Source organism: Lissotriton helveticus, chromosome 4_1 (assembly GCF_964261635.1).
Source record: "Lissotriton helveticus chromosome 4_1, aLisHel1.1, whole genome shotgun sequence".
NCBI classification, from domain to species: Eukaryota; Metazoa; Chordata; class Amphibia; order Caudata; family Salamandridae; genus Lissotriton; species Lissotriton helveticus.
Window position 1 is genome coordinate 1,440,471,190 of NC_136063.1, and position 25,224 is coordinate 1,440,496,413.

At 42.3% G+C, this 25,224-nt stretch overlaps 1 protein-coding gene across 1 annotated transcript in view; it reads left to right on the forward strand.

Annotated features, from left to right (window-relative positions):
* Positions 1–25,224, forward strand: part of LOC144829159 (leukocyte elastase inhibitor-like) — a 415,450-nt gene that overhangs the window by 328,548 nt on the left and 61,678 nt on the right. The window contains exon 9 of the mRNA XM_078688016.1: positions 9,663–9,830. Within this exon, the coding sequence (XP_078544142.1) occupies positions 9,663–9,830 (168 nt within the window). The remainder of the gene's footprint in view (positions 1–9,662; positions 9,831–25,224) is intronic.

A 25,224-nucleotide genomic window follows, 5' to 3' on the forward strand; every position in this document is an offset into this window, starting at 1 on the left:
AACTATGCACCCTGGAGATCAATATAAGTGATGGCCCTTAAGGCGATCACAAAAGGGATTTACTCAACCACAGAGTGCCAACTAGATTGAATGAGGAAGCCTCACCCACTGATTTGTTTGGCATGCTCCATTCGTGGCAACCTCATCTCACCATGGAAAGATGATAGAACCAGGGCAGATTCAACTTCATTAGGAAGGAGTTCTTAATAAAAGTACACTGGACAGGAAGGAATGTAGAACAGCTAACAATACCTTCAAGTAGACCTAGGAGTATACCTTTATTAGTCGATATCTTAGTCTTGGCTAAAAATAGAAAGGGATAATAGGTATGATGACCAATTCATCCATATTAGGCCAACATGTTTCTGTTGATATCGGCCAGGGTCATTTGTCAGGGCAAGTGGGATCCGTGTCTCTACTTACCCATATTAGAGGAAGTGCGAAGGGCACCGTTGTCTTAAAGGGAATTCCTACCTTAACAACAATGCAGGTGGTGGTTTCCTAATTTCGGGGAACTGAAGCTTCATGGTCTGTTTTGGAAGTGGTACCCTCTTTAGTCACACATTTGTTAAGAGGTATACTAAGCAGAAGACCTACAAGGCCTCCGTAACACCAGCTGCACGTGTATTTTGACTTTATTGCTTTTTTGGTACTACATACATACTTTACTCATCAGCCTATGTCACGCCTGTCTGCTCTGTGGTGTAGCTACCAGTTGGTTAAGCACTTTAATTTAGTGACTTTAAGGGTTCACCCTGGTTGTGATTGTTCCTTGAGGCGGGTAGCCACCCTCACCAAATAACAATCCAAATTACTATACTTGCCTGCTCATTGCCTGGGTCTTCCACATCTAAGTTTTTATCAGTAGATGAAATTGTTTTGACCCCTTTCCTTCTGATGTACCCATATCTTAAAGTGATTAGGTGCCTTTGTAATGAGAGATCCCACCAAATAAATGAGTTTGTATATTTTTAAGTAGATTCTAACTTCAAGATGGAGTCAGTGGCGTCTTTCATGAAAGAAGTGATATGATATCTGAATCCTTAGAAAGCTGAATTCACTAAAAATGCTAATTGAATACTATGAGATTGGCATACAACTTTGGCCCTCCTGACAAGTGGCATGGAAATTCCAATGGGTCTAGTAACCATACTTAGCAGGCTTGTCAGAATTAGAACTATGTGTCTTTCTTGCATAGATTACAACTTACAAATGTAGGCAATCTCCATGTGAAAGACTAGGGGAAGTCATGTGGTAATCTGAGGGTATTTAGTCATGTTATTCCCTAAAAATTGTACTCCTTATACATTCCTCACCATAAGAAGTATCAGGACTCCAACTAATGTTAATTGTGGAGTGGGGAAAATAATAATCAATTTAACAGGCAACTCTTAATTTGGGTCTAAGAAAGAAACCCATGATCATGCTAGCTCAACCATCGCCTTGACCATCTCATCCTCCTTACCCTCCATCCCATCATTCACTCTTCATATTTTTAGCTGAACTAAACTGGTGGCCCTTGGCATCCTATTGTTTATTGAGACCAGAGGAGCGAATGCAAAATAAAATTGAAATTAAAAGGAATAACTTGTAAATTTGGTAATGTGAAAGGGCCGAAATGTAGGTTTCTCCTACAGTCAGTTTCAGCTTTCTACAGAACCCATCCAGTTTTTTACTGTTTTCTACAGATCCCATTGTAGGACTTGCCTACAAACCGCTTCAGCTTTCTATAGAAACTTCTGCTTTATGGCGTCAAAGACCTATTGTTTACAGTACAATACATAGAATGGACTTAGGCTCATCCCAATACTCCTAATTGGATGACCCTCTTGTCTATCTCATGATGGACATCATTCCGGGAGCGACCAAGGTGGCGAACTGAGTGCCAGGAACACAGGCATCTTGTCCATATGAGTGTCAGTCGGGACTCCAATCTCCCGGTATCGTCCATTATTTTTATTACACTAATAGTGAATAACATATTCACTATTAGTGTAATAAAAATATAGCACAATTGGCTGTAATGGGACCTTTTCTGGCAGTAGAAGTAAGTAAAAACAATGTTTCAAATGTTTGATGTGCACAGGTTTGCTTGTGAGAGTATGTTTATGTATGAGAGAGAGAGAGAGTGTGTGTGTGTGTGTGTGTGTGTGTGTGTGTGTGTGTGTGTGTGTGTGTGTGTGTATGAATGTATGTGTAAGCATGTGCGTTAAGTGATAGTGAGAGTTGGTGACAAATAGTGAGTAATAATGTGAGAGATTGAGTGCCAGTAAGTACGAGAGAGAATGGGCGAGATGAGAGTAAGAGTGCCTTTTTGTGAGAATTAGTTAATGTGAGGGAGTGTTAGAGATTGTGCGAATCAATATGTGTGAGAGTGAGAAAAAGTGGTAGTGAGAGTAAGAGGTAGTGAGAGTAAGATTAAGTGCAAACATGAGTGAGAAAGTGTGATTGAGTCAGAGTGAATTTTAATTAGTGAGAATATGTGAGTGAGAGTGAGAATTAGGGAGTGAGCATAAGATTGAGTGCAAAAGTAAGTGACAGTGAATGAGAGATTACAAGTTAGTAAGACTAAATGAGCGTGAGTGAGGAAGGGGTATTATGCTTGATAGTCTGCCATATGCCATGGCATAGTAAAAGTAGTTCTTGTCTAATGGAGGCGCCCAATGCAAAATACTGGTGCTGGCAGTCCTTGGTGTTAGACCTGAAATTCCTCGTGTGGTACTCCTCTAACATTTTGCCTTCACTACTCCTGTTTTGCTGACTTTTCTTTTTGGCTTTAGGAATCCGTTCACTTAACCACTGCTAACCAGGTCAAAAGAGCTTGTGCTCTCTCCTATTAACATGGTCATTCGGCATACACCTAATTTGTACATTCAGTATAGTTGTAAATCCATGGTAAATGGTCCTATATGTACCGAGTACCTGTAGGTTAAATGCTACTAGTCGACCCGCAACAGTCATTGTGCCACCCACTAAAGTAGCCTATAAACATGCCTCAGGCCTGTCACTGCAGCCTGTAGTATAGTTTTAAACTTGTATTTCAACCTAGCAAAATAAACCTTTTGCCAGGCCTAAACCTTCATTTTAATAACGTATAATCACCCCTAAGGTAGACTCTAACCACACATAGGGCATGGTGCATTGTATTTAAAAAGTAGGATATGTGTGCTTCGGTTATACATGTCCTGGCAGGGAAAATCTCCTAAATTCTTTTTTCACGGATGCAATGGCCATCTCTTCCATTGAAAAACACTGAGTTACCTCGTTACATTTAATAAGTGATACATTTAGATTGGGAGTACGTAGAAATATACTTTTGCACGCAAATTAATTGTAATTTAAAATCCTCTTTGGTGATATAGTCGGATTTTAAGTCCCAATTCTGAAAATTTCACTTTTAGAAAGCTTGCGTTTTTTTGTCCTAACCATTTGTGCCTTCTGCAAGTGTCCTGGGTCACGAGATGGTAAAATGGCTCCGTTGTTGGGGTTTTGTGTGTTGCTTCCAGACAGTAACCTAAATGACAGAATGGCCTTTCTGGCAAGTTGACTGGGAGGAGCTGTACCCTGCCTCACTTATATTTCAAAGGGCTTTGCCTCCTGCACACACAGTCCGGTAGAAATGTTTTCTTTATTTGCATTATTTCAGTATTTTTTTTTGTCTTTGTGTTTAAACTATGTCTTCAGGATCTAAGCCATCCACGTTCATCCGAGTGCCACGCCACCAGTGAACAACAGTGTTGGTAGTTGCAGAGTGCCCACTCATTAAGTCGGGAAACTCGCACAAAGGCGTTGCGAAGGGCGCATGTCCCTTCTTATTCCAGAACAACATCCAGTTTTCAGCTGTCACCTGGAGTGCTTCTCACCTGACTGGGCCCTCGAAGGTTTTTGTTTAACCATCAACTTGTGCCGTCGGACACTGTGCACAGCTGTTTTAAGGATACCTGTTCTGATGGCCCTTGTGTGTTTACTTTATTAGCTTGTTGGAACTGCTGGCAGTCGCCTTCATCGTGAATACAACCTGAATAAAGGGCAAATGTCTTTCCTGGGTCGGTGTCTGTGCAGTGCATACCTGCTAACTCACAAGGTGCCACTGTGTGGCACACGATAGCGTCTCCCTTCACATGGTCTCCCGGTGAGGAGCTGATATCACAAGTGGTAGGGAAAACAGCGGGAAACCACTGTAAATAGTGGATTTCCAGCTCATTTTCTTAGCCTTCGAACTGTGATGTCTATTGGGGGTGAGAAAACACCCTAGGCCTAGGACATCCACATCAGCCTCAGCAAGCTTTTATTTTGGAAAGTTGATCTTTGCGGCAGGGTGGGGTAAGGTTTGAAGGTGCCTCGTAGGTGGTACTTAGCACGAGACCCCACCCCCTTCCCAAGACTGTGAGATTGTTCTTTAAGTTGGCAGGTATGGCAGTGGTCCAAAAAGTCCACGAAACTAAGACTGAGATATACATCTGCCCCTATGGTTTTCATCCTCAATTTCGCGTTTTTCTTCAGCGGGGCAGACATTTTCTTTTTTTTTTTTATCCTCATATTGCGAAGTTCTATGTGTTTGGAGTTTCAGGTTTCTACCTCTGATTCTCTTTACTGGAACTGGCCCTTGGTCTCTCGTATTTGGGGAGTTTACCATCTTCTCGATGTTTTCAGAGGAGTACCCTTAAGCCATTACATAGTAACAAATCTGATTTGGAAATGCGGGGGAGCTAGCCACCTTGGCTACTCGACGAGTATCATACTCGTCCACCAGATGTTGTTTCGCATTAATCATGGGACCGTGTGTGCCAACCCTATATTGGGATTTAGGTGATTTTCCAAGATTTCCCAATATTTAAATCTCTTACAGGTATTTCCCCTCCTGTCTAGTTTATTAATCCTTAAGAAAGAGTTCATCCAATCTCCATGTGTTGGAGAGGATGTTCCCACCCAGTTAATGCAGATTTCCCTCCTTGCTAGTACAATTAACACAAAGAGTAAATTTTCTTGACATTCAGTTAAACCCCCTCCATCTCTTGTGTCTTCAATCCCAAAAAGAGTAAGGGTTGTACTTACAGTTAGCTGTTTATGCATGATCGTGCTCATGGTCTTACCAACTTCTTTCCAGTAATCTTTTAATAGGGGGCAGTTTCTGAACATGTGGACATCATCTGCCTTTTCTTCCCCACATTTTGGACATTTTTTTACGCCTGCGTTTTTAAATTTGGACAGTTTTTCGGTGTCCAGTATGCACGGTGTATTGTATATAGATGATTTCTTTTCAAAGCCGCTGACTTTAGTGTTGACCAGCATTTTCCTACAGATTTTTCCCATATTCTGTCCAGATCGGCTATTTGTAAATCTCTCCCCCAGATTTGATCCTCGATCTGTGTGTCTCCACCTCCTGCAGCTATAAAAGCCCAGTACCACTTTGCAACCTCTTTATTAATGGGTGAGTTTTTTACCATTTCCTTTTCCAGTTTTTCATTCTCTTGGTTATTTGCAGGAATAGTTCTGGCCCAGCTTGAAATTTGGTAATATTTAAATTTGGAGACTGATTCGTTAGTGATTCTTTGAAGTTCTTCCCATGTAACCGGAGTTGATCTTTTTAATAATTGACCCCAATAGTTGATATTGGCAGGTTTCAAGGGGTTTGCCATTGAGTCTTTTAGGCATTCTGGGGTTCCCGGTGACTCCCATATAGGGGCCATTGCGCTGTAGTATTGAATGTTCAAAATTGCTCTGATTTGCGCCCACAACTTAGCTGCATCCCTTAGGGTCTTCAACTTTTTTTTTTTTTTAAAGTATTTTGGATGACCGAATTTGAATAAAAAATGATCCACTGATTCTGTCATTGCTTGTAAATATTTTGAATAGTATTGATGACTTTTTAGCAGTGTCAGCATTTTTTGAACTGGAACGCCTTGTGATACTCCACCAAATCTGGGCTTGATAGCCTTCCACCTTGTTTTCCCCTCCTGAGTTTCTTCCAAGATATCCTCGTTCCCTTCGAGGCCCATATAAAGCTGGTGATTTCCCCCTGTAGTGTTTCAAAAGGGCTTTTCCAAATTCCAAAGGAATGGTATTAAAAAGATGTGTACTTGGGCAGAATTGACATTTTGACAATATTTGATCTTCCTATAAAACTTAGGGGTAAACTGGACCACACTTTAAGTAGCTTTCTCACCTCTCCTGCCACTTTATTGAGGTTACGCTGTGGAATCTTCTCTAGTTCATGGTTTACTAGAATGCCTAGGTATTTTATTTCCTTCTTGATGTTCAAACTTTTGAACTGTGTATTCCAGGTCATAATTTCGGTTTTAGTATGATTTACCAGGTAACCTGAGACTTTCCCATACGTACTTATGATCTCTTCTATGGCTGACTTAGAGCTGACATTGTCTGTAAAAATCATCAAGTCGTCTGCGTACAGTGCGATCTTTTTTTCCCATGCTTGATACCTGAACGGGGTTATTTCTTTAGTATTTCTTAATTTATTTGCCAGCGGCTCAATATATAGGTTAAAAAGCAGAGGCGAGAGAGGGCATCCCTGCCTAGTTCCTCTTTCTATGTTCACATCCTCTGTAAGATTGCCATTAACTAGAATTTTAGACCTCGGTGTCTTGTAAATTTCTTTCACGACATGCATGAAAGGTTGACCTATGTTGTTTTTGGTCATGATTTTTTCAAGGAAGGACCAATTGACTCTCTCGAATGCCTTAGCGGCATCGACGGTGAGTATAGTAAGGGGAGTTTTCTTTTGCGTGGCTATGTCTATGGTGCTCAGAAGTTCGTGTGTGATTTCATGCAATTGTCTCCCCTTAACAAATCCTTTTTGGTCCGGGTTTATAAGTTGGGCCATTACTCTTCCTAAACGGGCTGCCATGATTTTTGTGAATATTTTGTAGTCTGCATTGAGCAGTGATATAGGTCGGTATGACTCACATCTAGAAGGATCCTTACCAGGTTTTAAAATGATGGTAATTATTGCGTCATTCCAGGAATCGGGTATTTTGCTTTGTTGTTTAAGGATCAAGTTTGCCATCTCCGTGATGTGTGGTGGCAGAATGTCTCTTAATGCCATGTATAGCTCATTTGGTAGAGCGTCAGGGCCTGCTGCCTTACCTTTTTTTAAGCTTCTGATTACCTCCTTTACCTCGCTTATTAGGATCTCTTTATTTAGTTCTTCCTTATCCTCCTCCGTTAGAGCTAAAAATGGGATACCTTCTAGGTATGTGTCAATCTGGCCTTCTTGAGGATTGGTATCTTCCGTATATAACTCAGCAAAAAATGTCATGAACTCTTGTCTGATTGTATTTTCATCTGTACTTAGGTTCACCTGACCGTCTTGATGTATACTCCTTACTTTATTCCTGGCTTGATCTGTTTTTAGTTTCCATGCAAGCCACTTTCCGCAGCCTTCCCCATATTCATGGTTTGCTAGTTTGCTTGATTCCCACTTTGTACGCACTCTGTCTTCTAGGATGCCTTCAAGTTTTTCTTTCTGACTTTGTCTATCTCTTCCTAGTTCTTTTTTCCTACTTATATCTTGTTCCACTATTATTTGGGCGTCGAAGGAATTAATACTTTTTTCCAGGTCTGTTATCTCTTGCCTCGTTTTTTTATTTTTATATGCTCCCAGACTTAATAATTTTCCCCTTATCACAGCTTTATATGTGTCCCAGGTGATCTGTTTTGTTGTGCCGGTTTTATTATTTTCGAAAAAGTTTTCTGTTTCTAGTTCAAGTTCCTTCACAATTTGCTGATCTAATAGTATGGCCCTCTCTACCGTAAATCTTCTTTGCATTTTAGTTGTCTTTACCTGGAGTGTTAGTTGAACAGCGGAGTGGTCTGATAGATGGGCCGGGAGGTGAGCTACATTTTTTGCTCTTCCTGATAGAATTCGGTCAATAAGGAAATATTCAATTCTCGACCTGTGCCCCAGTTTTTTGTTATGTAGCGTGAAGGGCTGATTTTTTTCTCCTTTATCTCTCCAAATGTCTAGCAGCTCTAAGTCTCTTTTATATATGCTAATCCAGTCCCTCATTTTCGGTAAGTTCGGCAGTCTCCCCGGGGGGGACCTATCAATGTTGGGATCCATTATAAGGTTAAAATCACCCCCCAAAATTATTGGGGTGGTAGCTAGTATTAGGTGAGAGTAAAGTTTCCGTAAAGGGTCTGCGTCATCTAGATTAGGTCCATAATATCCTGCTATTGTGAATGGGTTATTTTCTATCTTTACTCTAGCTATTGCCCATCTTCCCTTACAGTCTACTTCTTCTGATTCCAGGGTAGCTTTAAGTGACTTTTGGATCATTATCGCTATCCCTTTAATATTACATTCTTGTGTAGTACATATGTACGTGTCTACCCATCTTAGGTTCTTTAATATTTGGGCCCATTCTTCTTTTAGTAGGTGTGTCTCTTGTAGTATGATTATTTCACTTTCTGATGTTCTGAGATACTCAAGGATTTTGTTCATCCTGCTTTTTGTCCTCATACCGTTTACATTCCAGGAGAGTATTTTAAAGTCTTTATTCGTACTCCCCATCTGCCCTGTTTCCCCCTGACGCATCCCACTCCGGTATACTGGTTATTTTGTTATTTATGGTAAGAAACTCCTTTTCGTTTTTCCATCTTCTCCGACTTTTGAGGATTTTTTTACTGGTTTGGGGCAGACATTTTCACCGTTGTGCGAGAAGTCCTCCATAGGTCGCTAGTGACAAGCACTGGTGTGAGGAGGAGGGTGGGGCCTTGTGCTGAGAGGTACCTATGAGGCACTTTGAACCCCGCTCCCAAGCCCCTCCTTACAAAAAAAACAAAAGCATGCTGAGGCTCGTGCTGATGTCCTGGGGTGTTTTCACATCGCAAAATGGACGTCGGCAGTTCAAAGCCTCAGAAAACAAGCTGGAAATGCACTGTTCATGGTGGTTTTCAGCTCGTTTTCCCTGCCACCGTGTGATATCGGCTCCTCACCGAGAGAGACTGTGTGATAGGAGCTGATCGTGTCATACAGTGGCACCATGTGAGGAGGCAGGTATGGGTGTATTGCGCGGCTCCTCAATAAACCGCACTCCACTGATGCTCTTACAGCACCTAGCTCCTTTGCTTCCAAGTGCTTTCACTGTCTCTCAATCTAGGTGTGCTCATGATGCAAGACTGGGAATGAAAGCAGTCTTAGAGATGAACCTGTACAAATCGGTGGTGCTATATTGTTTTCTGTCAGCAAATCCTGTCTGTGAGGGTCCAAAAGATTATCATTTTGGGGTAGTGACATTACTTGTCTCAGTTTAGAAGAAGTCACCTCTGGCATTGCTGAGAAGTCCTCTATGTAAATGTCCTCTGTTTACATTTCATCACATTTCTGTAGAACTCTTTACAAATGCGATTACAGTTTTTAGAGATAAAGAAATTGAAGAGCTGCGATGTGAACCGGATGAAATAGGTTGTTTTGTGCTGATGCCACAGCTAAAACTTAGGCCGTATCTGGAAACCAGTAATCCACGCGCAGCCATAACTCCCACTGTGCATGTATATTTTGCTTGCCTATTACAGCAAGGCCCCAAGAGTTTCCTAATACATGTAGAGAGACAGCATGCACCCACCTCTGAGGTAGAGAGTATGGACAGATTATCTGGTAAAGAAATGGAACTAAACATGTCTTTTTTTTTTTTTATCTCCAGAAGGAAACAAAGCCAGTCCAAATGATGTTTAGAAAGGGAACATATCCTATGAGATATATCAGAAAACAATGTACCAGGATCATTGAGCTGCCTTATGAAGATGAAGAGCTGAGCATGATTGTAATGCTTCCCGATGACATCAACGACAATTCCACTGGCTTGGAAAAGGTAAGAAATTCCAGTAGTGCCAAAGTGAATAGGCTGGACTAGCAACATGGATCCGACGTGGCTAATTGAGAACTTTTCTTTCAATGCTTAATTCTTAGTTAAACCTCATTATACCTTCATGTTAATATGCTAAAATGGCACTTTTCAAAATAGTGCTCTTCCTCACAAGAAGTGTTTCTTGATTTATTAAGAAGAAATTGGACCCGTTACTGAGTTTTTTTTTGGATGCACCATTTCAAGCAGGATCAGACCATGAAATTACTGCACTCAGATGCCTTGTTAACACCAGATGGAAACGTGTAAAACCATAAACTGCATCAGTTACACAGTGTTACTGTATTAGCATTTTACTGCAGGTGGGGCAGTCCTCATGTTGGCGCATTAACTATATGGTTCAAGGAAGTTGGCTCTTCAGGGTTCAATTTATCCCACTTGTCCAAAACAACCTCTGTATACCAGCCATGGAGCAGTCAATCTAACAGTTTGAGTCAACCTTACAAGAAAACATGCTGGGCAGAAAGGGTGCCAAACTTCATCCTACTTACCTGCCTGAGCTTAGCAGGGTGATCAGCCATCTAAAACTGAAATCAGGGGACAGTACCAGAAAGTATAAGGTTTCTGGAGTATAAGGGGATATTAAGGTTTTGTTATAGAAAGCAGGCAATACTGTGTGTGTACGTGCTCCCTCTGCTTTCTGCAGACCTCTTAGTGTTCTGTAGTCTAGGCCTAATGTACTTCCACTTGCCTCCTAGATTTCTATCTCTGGAGAAGCAGTGCATGAAGGCAACACACTTGCATCTCCAGAGGTGTTGTATATGGAGGATGGTTTTGTTCTGTGCCATCTATTTAGTGAAATTAATTCCTGAGAACAAATGTTATCCTATATTGCTAATACCCCAGGCTACTGCCTGTCATGGCTCACAGTTTTCGATCTTAATGAACTCTATAGATCTTATATTAAAGATCTTTGAAACAACTGCCAGCTTTCTTTGGACTGTGGTGGATCCTTTCAGTATCACCCACCAATGTGCATGAGGGTGGAGTTTTCATAAGGTAGAACACCGAATGAATGATGTTCACAGGATTGGGTCTAGAGGATCTAATCCATCCTTAGCATCAATGTCTGCTTGCAATCTAGAGTAACATCTAATTGGCATATTGCTAAGGAAAGCCTTGCAGCTGGTCAAACGTGCTTTCATATTATACCATCCTCGTAATACATTCCAATGAGAAAGGAAATCTGACGTAAAGCAAATCACACACAGTACAAGTTTCCAAAACAAATTAATGCATCCATTCTTTTAAGCCCACCTTTCAAACCATGGTCACTAGGTCATTCTCTTTAATCAAGACTACTAAAAGTTTGGTCTTGTTATGCTTTATAATGTTTCAATAACAATGACCCTGTGCCAAGGACGTTTTACTTCTATTTACTGTATTACAATTTCACTGGGAAAGCACACAGTCAACATCCAGTGTCACAACCCCTAACCATAAGCATGGGTGTGTTATCAGTGTTACGTCCAATTAAAAAATATATAAGGAATCTCCAGATGGAGTTCAACGTGACAGTCGTATTGGTACGCGGAATTAAGCTACCGTTCCTTTTTTAATCTCATCCGATTGCACCCAAACTAAAGAATAAAGGTGTACGTGCGGTGTGTCTGTTGATTTTAACTTTTCTGTGTCACGATAAGGAGTGAACTCTTCTACTCCTTTTTTCTTGCACCACATTTTTGCACTATTTTGTGTTTTTTTGTTTGGACACTTCCTTTTCTTTATGAAGGGAATGACTACCAATGATGAAGGGGTTTTAAGTTGGTAACATCTGTCACCCACCCCGAGGGTGTTGCGCCCGTGAGCTGTCATTCTCTTCTTCACAATTTTTTTTACAAGTGATTGATTGTGGGTGAATGTACTGCTCCTAGGTTGCAGACATTTTTTTGCTCTGGATGACTGTCACGTCGAACTCCATCTGGAGATTCCTTATATATGTTTTTAATTGGACGTAACACTGATAACACACCCATGCTTATGGGTAGGGGTTGTGACACTGGATGTTGACTGTGTGCTTTCCCAGTGAAATTGTAATACAGTAAATAGAAGTAAAACGTCCTTGGCACAGGGTCATTGTTATTGAAACGGTTTGAGTGGGGGGCTACCCTGTCCCTTTTTTTCCCCCTCTAGGCTCCTGTGTGAATTAGTGTATGCTTTATAATGTGACAACGCGATGCAATGATAGTGTGAAATGGATTTAATATGAATCTCTTCCCTAACGAGCTGCTTATGCAAATTGGGAATGTATCTTCAATGAACCCCCACCCTAAATTTGTAAATACCCTAAATCAATAAAAGGGATCCAAATCCACAGAATTTGTATTTAATCGGAGACATTGGCATTGGTGAGGGGGGGGTGTCTTATGTCTTTCGCTGAAAATAGGTAAATGCTTGTGTCCTAAATGGTGCCCTGTGCGAGTGAGTAGCTGTACCTGAAGAAGGTATAGTGAGTCCTTCCTGCCCTGTTGCATGATGGCTAAGAAGGAAGATGGTGTTGCAGCTTAGCCCTGTTGACATTAAGGGATTGGAGACAGTTGTGTGTGAACTGGGTAGATAGCAACAGACCACTGGGGGTTTGAAACAAGGCTGCGTGCTGGCACCCCTACTTTTCAATCTATACACAGCTGACTTGGGAAAAGCCTCACCCCCAGTTGCCTTGCTCCAGCCCATCCAGGCCACCGACCCCTTCACATTTCTCAAAACACAGACAATGTAGTCATTATGGACCACACCAAAGTGGGGATCCAACGAGCAATGATCGGACTACAGGAATACAGCATCACAAATTCTCTTACCATCAATCCACACAAGACGAAAATACTTGTAGTCGGCCGTTATAAAAATAACAAACAAATCTCATGCACTATGGGCCCCACAACCAACACATTGGCCCCCAAATATAAATATCTGGGTGTGTGGTTTAAGCATGGGCGAATTTTGCGAATTCGCGATTTGCGGATTTGCGAATTCGCGATCCGCAAATTCGTGAAATTTGCGGATTTTTTTTGTGTGTTCGCGGGGCGCTTGGTGTGTTCGCGGGGCGCTTGGTGTGTTCGCGGGGCGCTTGGTGTGTTCGCGGGGCGCTTGGTGTGTTCGCGGGGCTCTTTGCGTGTTCGCGGGGGTTTTTTTTTTTTGCGAGCCCGCAATGTGCCCTCTGGTTCATCACTGCCACCCTCTCGTTTTTTGTGCCCTTCAGCCCTCTGCCCCACTCGTTTTTGTGCCCTTCTGCCCTCTGCCCCACACGTTGCTGTGCCCTTCTGCCCTCTGCCCCACTCTGTGACCTTCTGCCCTCTGCCCCACTCCTGTTTTATTTTAGAATGGCGCCGGCAAGCTGCCAGCGCCATTCTAAAATAGTTACTAAGGTAGCTTCATCAGGAAGCACTAATAGATAAAATAAAGCAGGTGCTTGAGCACCTGCATTTTATCTATTAGTGCTTCCTGTTGAAGCTAACTTAGTAACTATTTTAGAATGGTGCTGGCAGCTTGCCGGCGCCGTTCTAAAATAGTTACAAGCTTGAAGCTTGAACTTTTGCCCCCCGGATCCGTTCCGCTCGCGGATTCGTGGATTTTCGGCAAATTCGTGGGAATTTGCGGATCGGGTATTTGCCGAAAATCCACGAGCGGAACGGATTTGGCGCCCATGCTTAGTGTGGTTCATGTATTACGCTCAACCATCCGCTCTTAAAAATGCTCTGAAAAAGTATTCAATTGCAATCACTTATGGCTTAATTAGGCTTATTAACAACCTAAACTGCCCATCTGCAGAAGGAATAAAGAAAGTCATTCAAGCATCCCTCCTCCCAATGCGCAAATATGGTCACCAAGCTTTTCCCGGTGCCTTCTCTGAAATTCTGGAGCAGGCTCAGTGTGTGGGCTACAAAAAAAGACTTCAAATTACCGAAATACCTACTCAGACTGGAATTTGGGCTGGTAAAGCAAGCTCCTAACACCAAGGCTGATTTTCTTAAATATTACATCTGTATCTGAAAGGCATTGGAAAATTTCCTAAAGGCCTGTCTTAGATATATTTTTGAACAAAACTGGCTCCCCATGTAACAAGCAGCTTAAGTGAGCTCCAGCAACCACAGAGATAAATCCATCAACACTAGCACTAACCTCCATTTCCTACACAACTTAGAAAAAGACCATAAACAGACGAGTGCAACTGGCTTCATTTCAGCAATATCAGGCTTCATTAAAATCAACCTCCATCTTGGCCTCGTTCAACTCTACGTAACTGATATCCAAGCCCCAGCCTTATATTTGTGCTTCCCTTTACTGCAAAACTCGAAGAGAGATCATGTGCATATGAATGCTGCCTTAAACAAATACCGGACTTCAACCGAGCCTGGGCTAACCAGAAAAACGGAGGAGCTGTAGATCATGCAACTACAAATGGGAATCATGGTTGCACCTTCTGTGCTGCTGCCCCACCATAGCCCGTGAAAAGATAACTTTACTCAGGGAACTATTACTGAGAAATGGAGCACGCACTTGCTTAGAGGCTTTGGCTAAAGGCTTTTCACACACACATGCCTCCACCTCGGCCCGTTGTGGAAGATTTGTACAAAGACGTAGCGATGCTCTTCATCCTCATCCTCATCCTGGATCCTCTCAATGCCCCTACAAAACCCAGAAACTGATATCGGACTTCACTACAAAGATACAGGGAGATAAACAAACCTCCCCACAGCATTGACCATCTTAGGTCATTCAGTATCATAAAAGCGAGCTCGCGGCACGAGCCTAGAGCAACTTCACAAGATCGGTACCCATTCCAGAGCTAAGAACATCAGAAAGGGGACCCCTCAAATGCATTTCATTTACGTACGCCCTTAAAGACTTTAAATGGCACTAGTACTTTTCCCTATTGCTATGCATTACAATGTGCCGCTCCTTTAATCATCTATACACCCTAGCTACAGACCTTTCTACTGTACATACCACAAACTGCACAAAGCACACACACTTTAACAGTTAAAGGGACTTATAGCCAAGTGCTTGTGGGTAAAGGGGCAGAGACTAGTAACAGAGTGTCGACGGGTCTCCAACGGGGGATGGGTTCACGGGTGATGAGACGGTGCAATACCACCTACAAGCAATTCTAAGGCTAGAATCAAATGTATTGTTTCAACCTAAACCTTTAAACGGATCCCTGGGTACTTGGCTTTTAAATGCAATTGTAGATTTAAGTATCTGTCTCGGTTATTTTATTGGTATGCAATGGTTTTAATTAACTTATGCAAATAAACAAAACTTCAAAAGTAAAAAAGACAAAAAAGACAAAAAACTTCATACGCTTTCAGGACTACAGGAGAGAAGAGGCACACAACAACCAGAGTGGTGCTGGGCTTGAAGATAAATAGCATTGTCCTGTGTGCTGCACCAGCAATCAACCCTCCGACATTGGTATGCAGTGATGCTGAAGCGCATGCTAAGAGAAGATGAACATCCAGGATTGTTGGTAGGCCTGATGCTGCTGTCTCACTATGGTGAAACAACTAGATGTAGCACGTCTTGTGCAAGGAGAGCAGCATAAATGACTCCTGCTTAGGATTACATGACTGGATGATGGTCCCTGGAATGTAAGGATCTGTAAGAGGAATAATGTCTGAATATCTGCCTCATTATTTAAAATGCTTGACTTGCTGTCTGCTTTATGCTTGGGGTGGCTGAAACTATTCCCAGGTTCTCTAATAGTCTATAGACTTTGTGGTGAAATAAAAGTCAAGTCAAGTAGGCACTAGTAGCCATCTAGCTGTATTCTGCAAGCAGGGTAGAAGTGTGGCAGCATTGAAAGTGATAGTGTGGATCAGGGGAAAATTTAAATAAATATGATTTAGCCTTTCTCCTATTACCACTTCTTCTCAATCGCCTCGGGAGACGGACCTTTGCCGCCGTATTTTGAAGCCGGATCCATTTCATCATCGCAAGTCAAATCGCATTAACAGTTTAATGATGAGTTTGAAATAGCTTTAAAACCTTTGTTTCTCATAAATAGATTAGTAAGTATCTTTTTATTCTTTTTATTCAGATTAGTCCATAAAATCAACTAAAAAATCTCACCACAAAGAATGGTTAGAAAAAATCATCAAATAATGCATGAAGCGTGTTCCATAAAGGAAATGTTCCCTATTCCTCTTCTGCTTCCGTTTAGAAAAGTCCTTAAGACCTGGCTGTTCTCAGGCATACGGTGAGCTGAAACTCCTCCATGCCTCTTCTGGTCGATGTGCTATCTGCGGTCTTTCTCTTGCGCCTTGATGCCCTTGGGTGATTGTTACGCTATATAAATATCATAATCAAATCAAAATATAAAGATTAAGATCAGAATTTTAGGTCAGTAGAACACACGAAGAGTTTGTATTCAGAAGCAAAAGAGTGTGATATGAGAACATAAAGCCCAAGAGTCAGATCAAGGCAGCTGAACTCCCCAGAAAGCCTAGTCTGTATTTCGAGTAATTCAGCACACATTTGCAATAGCAATCAGTCAAATCGAGCATCAAATAGTAAGGCAAAGGATGAACAACAGTGGAGGTACCCACAGTTGCTAAGGGTCTGGGAAAAAGTGTGCAGAGAAGCAGAGAAACTAATTGGGAACACTCACTAATATAAAATATTGTTGGAAAGTGTGTAGCGCGTCTCTCCTCCTCGGATCCAATCAAACACAAGCGTTCATCTGATAACGAGTCCCGCCCTTCCTTTCCCACAAAATAACATGCAACTTGCAAAGTTTCATCACAAAGTTTGTTGCAGGGCGTCCTAGTATCACTCGTTGTGGGTGGAAAACGTTGTTACCTGTTCATTGTTGGCCAAAGGATCCCTCTGGTGCCCTTGGTGTTTCCCCCCCGCCGCCGCAGAACTACAGCCTTGCGGCCGCCGTGGGGTGGGGAAACCACATCCCCCAGAGTCCTCTGCTGTGATTCCAGCGCCCGGAGGCGCTTGAAAAAGGAGGACAGCCCCGGTGGAGTGGGAGTCCTAGTATCACTCGTTGTGGGTGGAAAGCGTTTTTACCTGTTCATTGTTGGACAAAGGATCCCTCTGGTGCCCTTGGTGTTTCCCCCCGCCGCCGCCGAACTACAGCCTTGCCTTTTAAATGTAAAGGAGTTAGGCCCATAAAACTGTGGGGCTGGCTGGACCATATATACTATATTATGCAAAAAATGCCACCCCACCTTACTTTTGAACTTTTACTGATAGGCAACACATAAATCTTAGTTAAACATGTGCGGTATATTTATTTACCTCTTTTTTAAAAAAAATATTTTTGGAAGACAATCTTTAGTCATATGTCAGAGTAAGAAAACACAACATATAATATATATACACGACGATTCAACAATAAAGCAAAAAGAAAAAATCACTAGTACATAAACAGTGCAAATTACTATGTGCAATCACTATACACAACAATACATGTAATTCTGTTACCACTCGTTCAACAAGGCAAGTGACAATCCTTTGCCTAAATAACCATAAATGAATAGTATTAAATGGAACAATAGAATAGAAGGAGATATCAAGCCTTATTATTTCTGGGATTCACTAATTATTAGTAAAGGATTTTTAAACTCCTTCTCTGCCGACGCGTTTCGAACTCCATACAGCTGTTATGGGTTCTCTTCAGGGCCTTGTCACTTCTATCTGTATGTGTGTAAGACAAAAGAACACTCTTTTAGTGTCTATTTCTATAGCCTCGTTTTAGCATTCCGCTTTAGCCTTCTTAAAGAAGGCTAAAGCGGAATGCTAAAACGAGGCTATAGAAATAGACAGCTGTATGGAGTTCGAAACGCGTCGGCAGAGAAGGAGTTTAAAAATCCTTTACTAATAATTAGTGAATCCCAGAAATAATAAGGCTTGATATCTCCTTCTAACTGTGTTTTTCCACTATTGTTCCATTTAATACTATTCATTTATGGTTATTTAGGCAAAGGATTGTCACTTGCCTTGTAACAGAATTACATGTATTGTTGTGTATAGTGATTGCACATAGTAATTTGCACTGTTTATGTACTAGTGATTTTTTCTTTTTGCTTTATTGTTGAATCGTCGTGTATATATATTATATGTTGTGTTTTCTTACTCTGACATATGACTAAAGATTGTCTTCCAAAAATATATTTTTTTTTTTTAAAAAAGAGGTAAATAAATATACCGCACATGTTTAACTAAGATTTATGTGTTGCCTATCAGTAAAAGTTCAAAAGTAAGGTGGGGTGGCATTTTTTGCATAATATAATGAACTACAGCCTTGCGGCAGCCGTGGGGTGGGGAAACTACATCTCCAGAGTCCTCTACTGTGATTCCGGCGCCCGGAGGCGCTTGAAAAAGGAGGACAGCCCCCGCGTCGCGGGCTCGCGCGCGGGCTAAGCCCGGGCAAAGGGCGGGCCCTCTGTGGCCCTCAGAGGCCTGAAGAGACTGGACTGGGCCACAGACTTGGGATCTGCTGGGAAAGACCATATGTATTGAAGTGAGTGGTCATATTACAATACTTGGTGTGCGTGCAAAGTGCGACAAATGTTTCAAGACTGTACCGCCATACCAGCTCTCAGACTGAGGGTAGAAATAAGTCAATTAGATGTTTAGAGGTAAAAGTGAGAAACTCGCTTCTGGGCTAGGTACCATGGATAATTACCTGATCAAGAAGTTAAATCAGATTAATACTGATTGAAGGGCTTCTCTAGGGCGGGGGAGTCGAAAAATGTTACAGGAAGAGATGTCCCCCTTAGTGGCGGATACAGCTATGCCCAATAATTCCGTTACTGGTGTAAGGGAAGTTATAACGGCTATAGCTCAGGTGCATGCTGAGAGGCATGAAGATCAGCCAGATACCTCTATTGAAGAAATAGAGCAGACACCGCCAGCCCCAAAAACGGCAAGAAAATATAGAAAAGCACAACTGAGACGTGGGGGGAAGCATTACAAAAAAAGAGTAGATACAGTCGAATTAAAGAGGGGTCTCTCCTTGGACTTAACAACTGGAAAGCGATCATCCTTGGGGCTAATAGGGACTGTGCCATCGGCAAATCCCACAAACCATGTAGCAGAATATACTGGGCAAGTGAATATCGGAGATACTGAGGATAAAGGAGATGGGTCGGCTAATTTTAGCATTGATGTTTCTCTTTTGAGTTCGCCCACCAGTACTCACGCTTCTCGGCTGAGTTTGTATAATAGCACCGATGATGAGGGGCTATCCAACTCCCCTAGATTTTCCATTCCCTCTCCTTCCAATACGAGCCATGTGTCACCGCTTAAGGTGAAAACTAAAAAAAGAGGGGATGGTCCTTTGAAGACTCGGCAAGCCAAAATACAAAAGAGGAGTTCAACCTCAAAAATGTTGGATGCGGCCGACTCATTGACTCCTCCCACGGTCCCTTTAATGACAACCCACCGTCCCACCGGTGAGGGTGGCCTGTTGGAAAAAATTGAAATTTTGATAATCTCACTAATGCAGCCTCTTTTAGAAAGGACCAGGATGATTAATACGCACCTAGATCTGATAGATAAAAAAGTAGAAAGAAACACACTTTTAATATTGAACTTGCCGAAGGATCTGACCAATATAAACCCCAGAGTAAAATCTGCAAAAACAATGTCAGAAACGAAACAAGCCCCACTATGTTCAATTCTCTCTATAAAATCTAATCATGCTGGGAAAAAGCCAACTTGTGATTCCCCTAAAAAAGTGCAGACATCCCCCTCATTGGAGAAGAAGCCTGCATCCAAAGCCCAAATTCCAAGTAAAGAAGGCGATCAAAGGGGGGGATAAACTGACCTCAGAGGAAAAGGTAGAACCCCCGCAAAGCTTGTTAAGGATAATGGGGCAAGAAATGTGTATAATATAAACTGGCAATCACACAGAATAGTAGATCTACCGCCAGAAGTTGCCCCTTATGCGATTGTTATGGCAGGTGTCCCTGAGCTCCCTTGAGGCACTAAGGAAGACCATCGAGCCTTAAGAAATAAAGTTATCTATTGGTTATGTAACAATAGACCCTTGCCTGCCCACATTAATGGGGAAATTTTAAATGTTAGGCGCTCAATCTGGGTGGGTCCACGACCTAAAGACAGGAAAGGGGATGTAGTCATCATAAATTTTAAAGATCATAGAGCGGTCAGGCACATCGGGGATTGGTACGATGCAAGAAGTAGTGATTCCATTTCTACACATTACCTTAGCTACTTCTATCCATATATACCAGCCGAACATCCTAAAGACCGGGAAGTAGAAAGGCAGTCTGCCAACAGGTTTGGTTTCGACTATCATGGACATAGTCAGACTTTTTTCTCCCAACCACAGAGATCATCTAACTTCTATCCCAGGCTGACTCATCCCCAACCCCAGGCCCTAACTATAGAAATAATTACCTGTGGGACAATAAAGGCATAGCTCTATCTGCTTATAATATACCAACCCACAATCGGTTTGATGCTATTTCGGGCCTTGAATTTGTGGATTGACCCAAAAAGTATACTACCCTCATTAAAACATTAGGAATAAGGGAGAACACTGATAAAATCAAGGGGAATAGAGAAGATCAGAAACTATGGGAGGGTAATGAGGACATTATCCAAGTAGAAATTGCGCCCGCAGTAACTTATGGCGACAATGAAGAGGAAGGTTGCGAGACTAATAGCAACCTTGACCTAAAGAAGGGGGGAAAATGTGGAGGAGCTAGTTCCCCGTCATGCGGAAAGGATCTGGGTAATTCCCCTTTGGGTGAATATGCAGTAAATGGAAATGGGAAATCCTGTACTCTTTTATTCTGGAACGTGGCAGGATTGAGGCAGAAAATTAAAAACCCATCCTGGGAAAGTGTTATAAATGGTCTCGATATTCTGGCCTTGCAAGAAACCTGGTCTACTGACCCAGTGTATATAAGCGGCTATAGAAGTTTCTTCACTCCGGCCGTGGGGGGCCAACACGAGAGAGCAAAGGGAGGCCTAATTAGGTTCCTCTCAAACCAGCTCAAGTATGAGCAGGTCTGTTTTACGCCTAAATGTAGTTACTATCAAGTGATAACGATAACCAACAAGAAGGGAATTAATTTTGTTGTTATAAACTTTTACAATAATATCCCGAAAAATGAAATTCTTAGCATCCTAAAAATGCGGAGGGAGGATATACAACATGAAATAGATAATGACAGGGAAGTAATAATTTTTTGGGGGGGGATTTTAATTGTCCACTCTGCAAAAAGGACAAACAAGGCATCTGCGGTTTAATGTTAGAGCAGGAGATCAATCTAACACATTTCGGTAGTGAAGTAGAGGAGGGTTCAGTGAAGGGATAACGGTGGCGGGTGCACTACGGAGGTTTAAAACCTCTTCTACCCGCCCAGCCCACGATACGGTCCCGTACCTGGGTTAGCCACACTTCCCTTGAAGTGCGGCTGGGCGAAGCGCCTTGTCGTTGGCCTCCGGGCACTGCAACTGCTGGGCTCGCCTCCTCCGTCTCTCCTTCTTCCTCCTCGTTCTCGTCCCCGTCTCTGCTTTCTCTGCTCCATATGTCTCCTTCCTCCCTCCTCGACTCCTCGACTCCTCCGGGTGATGAACACGCCTCCCTCTCGGAAGACTCGGCTTTTGGTTCCGGTGTCCCAGCTGACCAGGGGGCGTGGCCGGGATCAAACTCCGTCCAATTAAAGAAACAGCGCCCTCCCTCGTCCCGCCAGTTGGAGGAGTCCCACTGCGTTGTCTTGTTCCAGACCTTGGGCTGCTGTAGGGATGACAAAGAGGGGAACAGACATCGAGGGGGTGTTGGAGAAGGGGCAAGCCACTCCGCCTCCTGGTCACAATACCGTAGGTTCATCCTACCTAAAAAGTTGCTTCTTATACACACATCCCACGCATACGCAGTACCAGATCTGGAGGACGGGCATTCTCTTACATTTATTTATTTATCTTGAGTTTTATATAGCGCTGGCTAGCCTCGGAGGTATCGGAGCGCTTTACATAAGGAACAGCGAGTTGCAAGTTACACATTTTACATACGTTACACAATGATTACATATGAACGACAAGAGTTATTAGCGAATCGCATATAAGGACACCTGAGTATGTATTGCTAGTGTGTAGCGGAACAGAGAGAGGGAAAGGAAAGCATTGGAGAGGAATGCGGATATAGTCAAGGTAGGTAGGAGGGGGAAATTCCATCAGGGGGAACTAAGCAGTCAGTGTTAGAGACCGATGAGCCAAGAAGAACCATGAATAACAATGTCCAAAGTTCGGCTGGGTAGGTGACGGCCAAGGGGTCCAGACTCCTCTGTAGCTGCTTAGGACAGCTCCACCGGGCAGCGGCAAAGGGTAATTGGTCTCGGAGGGATGTACAAACAGTTTTGGTTTCTACCCATGGGGCATCGTCAGAGTTCTGCAGACAATAGCGCTGGTTAGATCCAGAGGTATCAGAGCCCTTTACCAAGGGATTGGAGAGATTAGAAGGGGGAGACAGTCGCAGTGACTCCAAGCGGTCACCAGTAATGAATTAATAGATGCTGCGTAGTACCCACAAAAGTGTGAAGTCAGTGTGCCTGGGGAGCTCTCTATATGCTTCAATTATTGGAACAGACTTTAAAGCACAATAGGGTGGGCACAACATGGCTCAAGTCTCTCCAAACGGATCAAGCAGGTCGGGGGCATCAAGGATATTGGGGGCAAAATAGTGTTGTAGCTAGGAGCCTATTGGGCTAAGGTGGGAGCGCAATGTCTGCTCCTCAGTGACTCACCGTTGCACCGCAAGTAGTGGAGTCTGCTTCCAGCCGCTCCAGATCACCGCACCGCAGCACACCAGCCTGGGATGTCTGACTCTCGTTTCCGAGCCAGCCGTCCGCTAACACTTCAGCATTTTTACTTTACATTACTCCTAAAACGTGGAATGGCGCCCCACTCCACATCACAGCCATCTCCTCTCTTCTTGAATTCCGCAAGAAGCTAAAGACATGACTTTTCAATTAACCTGCTATAAGCATTAACACCTGCCCAGTGCCAGGTTACTCTCACAGGTGATAGTGCGCTTTATAAATATTCATAAAATATTGCATGTGTAATTCTTTGCAACTTTATTTTAAAGACTGCTGACCTGGTTATGATAATCTAAATGCATGTTTTTGGGGAATTTGTATCCGTGTCTATGTAGTTAGTAAATTCGATATCTAAACATCAACTTTGTTGTAACATTGGTATTCGCTACATGAGTTGTACTCTGTAGCTTTAAGCAAGTCTTCAAAACTAGGAGATAGTCCCATTTTTCTGCCTACTTTTAGTTCATAAGTGTACATTAAAACAATAATGTTCCATAAACATAGGTCACTAAAAACTTTCAAATGAATATTGTCTAGTCATGTGATCTGCCCGTGTTCAGGGTCTTTCTTTATTCTTAATCATGTAATAATTGAATAATTACATTGGCACCTCTGCTTATATACCTTTGAGAAATACATTTGATTTGGAACATGTCACAGAAAACTCAATCTTTTGATGCTACATAATCCCTAAATATCCATCAGACACTAGCTTGAAAACTTCACATGCATTTAAAAGTGCCACTACTATCTTCTAGTGCCACGTATGACTTTCATTCTGCAACATTCCAGCACCTCTGGTGTAATTTTTATATATAAAATAAATACATGATAAAGACCTATTAAAGTGTTGCAAAAGCAATTTTGGGGAAATATTGCACAGATAATTTGTCCTCTAAAAATATGATATTCTGCACCATGGATAGGATGCCCTTACATACTATATCACATTCCTAGGGGATAGAACCTCTAAAGATTAACATTCTAAAAGGCGGCTAATATAATATGAGTTATGGCCATATAATTCGGCAATACAGCTATTTTCGGCAGAAACACAAATGCTTCTTCTAAATAGCTAACGCATTGCTGAAGTCCAACAGGGCCCCATCCTACACGCATTTAACTTGGTGAGGTTTCAATTGTAAATACATTTGGCGAGGAAAAAAAACATGAAAATCCATCTTTGAAAAATGAATGACCAATCGATTTGCTGAGCAGACATTCGGGAGAGATCCGGAGCGGTAATGTGGAATTTAAATCCAGTTATGATCAAATCAAAATGAGTAAGCATAGTCTTAACTTTTTTGAATGTCTTGGTCTACATAGGTGTTATTGAAAGAACTGTGTGAAAGATACAGGCAAAAATCTTTTATTACAGCTTGGAAATTTCCACTCACTGCCAGCTCCCAAATGACTTCTTTCATATTTGCCTGAATCAGATAAAACTAAGTGTATAATTCATAAACATTGTCTATCTAACAATATGATTAAGAAACTGAACACTTCTTTCGTAGTTAAAATGTTCTTGCTTACAAAAGAACTAGGAACTTAAAAGGTTTGGTTTAATCCTCAGAATCCTAATACACAATACAAATGCCATCTTCCCTTCTTAATTATAACAAATATGTAGTGAAATCCGATGTAGTCTAGCAACCACATAGGGCAAAGCAATAAAGTGAAATCCTAAAATGTAAAATGTAAATTGATACTTGTATAGCGCACTACTCACCCACAAGGGTCTCAAGGCGCTTGTACGAATACCGCTGTGGAACCCATCCTGGCTTTCCCTGTGAGGTGTCCACTCCTGGGCACCCCCAAGGTGGAGGCCAGGCATCCTTTGCGTTGTGGGGGCCGTTGTGGAGATTAAGCAAGCTATTGCCCAGAGTTGCAGAGTGGGACTCCATGATTGGAATAGGCACCGAGGTGAGAATTATCAGGTCCGTGGAATTTTGAGCCCAAGACCCGCCGAGGCGGGGAATTGATCCCTGGTCCCGGGTTAGACCTCTGCATCAGGGTCTGCCGCTCTAACCATTGAGCCACACTTCTCCACTTGAGCCACACTTCTCCATGACTGCATTAGATTTTTTTTAACTTTATTTCCCATTTTTATGTGGCACAACTCAAAGCAAGCAGAGCTTTGATGTGCTTAACAAGTAAAACAACATTGGGGAATTGAAACCTGCTTACAATAAAAGTAGCAAAAAAGAATGAACATTAAATGTTATCGTAAATCAGTTGCCTAGAGGGGGCACATGTGAAAGATCATATACTAACCGCAAGATGAGAGAGCGTTAGATATGCCAAGTGAAGCAGATATGGGTAAGAGGGATGATTGAGGGGAGGGAGGTAGTTTGGTCTAGAGGAGGATAATGATGTTGTTATAGCACAAGATAGCGGAGGAGGCTTTTCAAGAGTGAAAAAGTTGAGGCAGGAGAACAAAATGGGAACAAACAGAGGGTAAGACTTAAGTCAAAGGTGAGGAAAAGATAAGGCAATAATTGAACACTTGGGAATCAAGGACGATAAGAATAAAGAAAAGA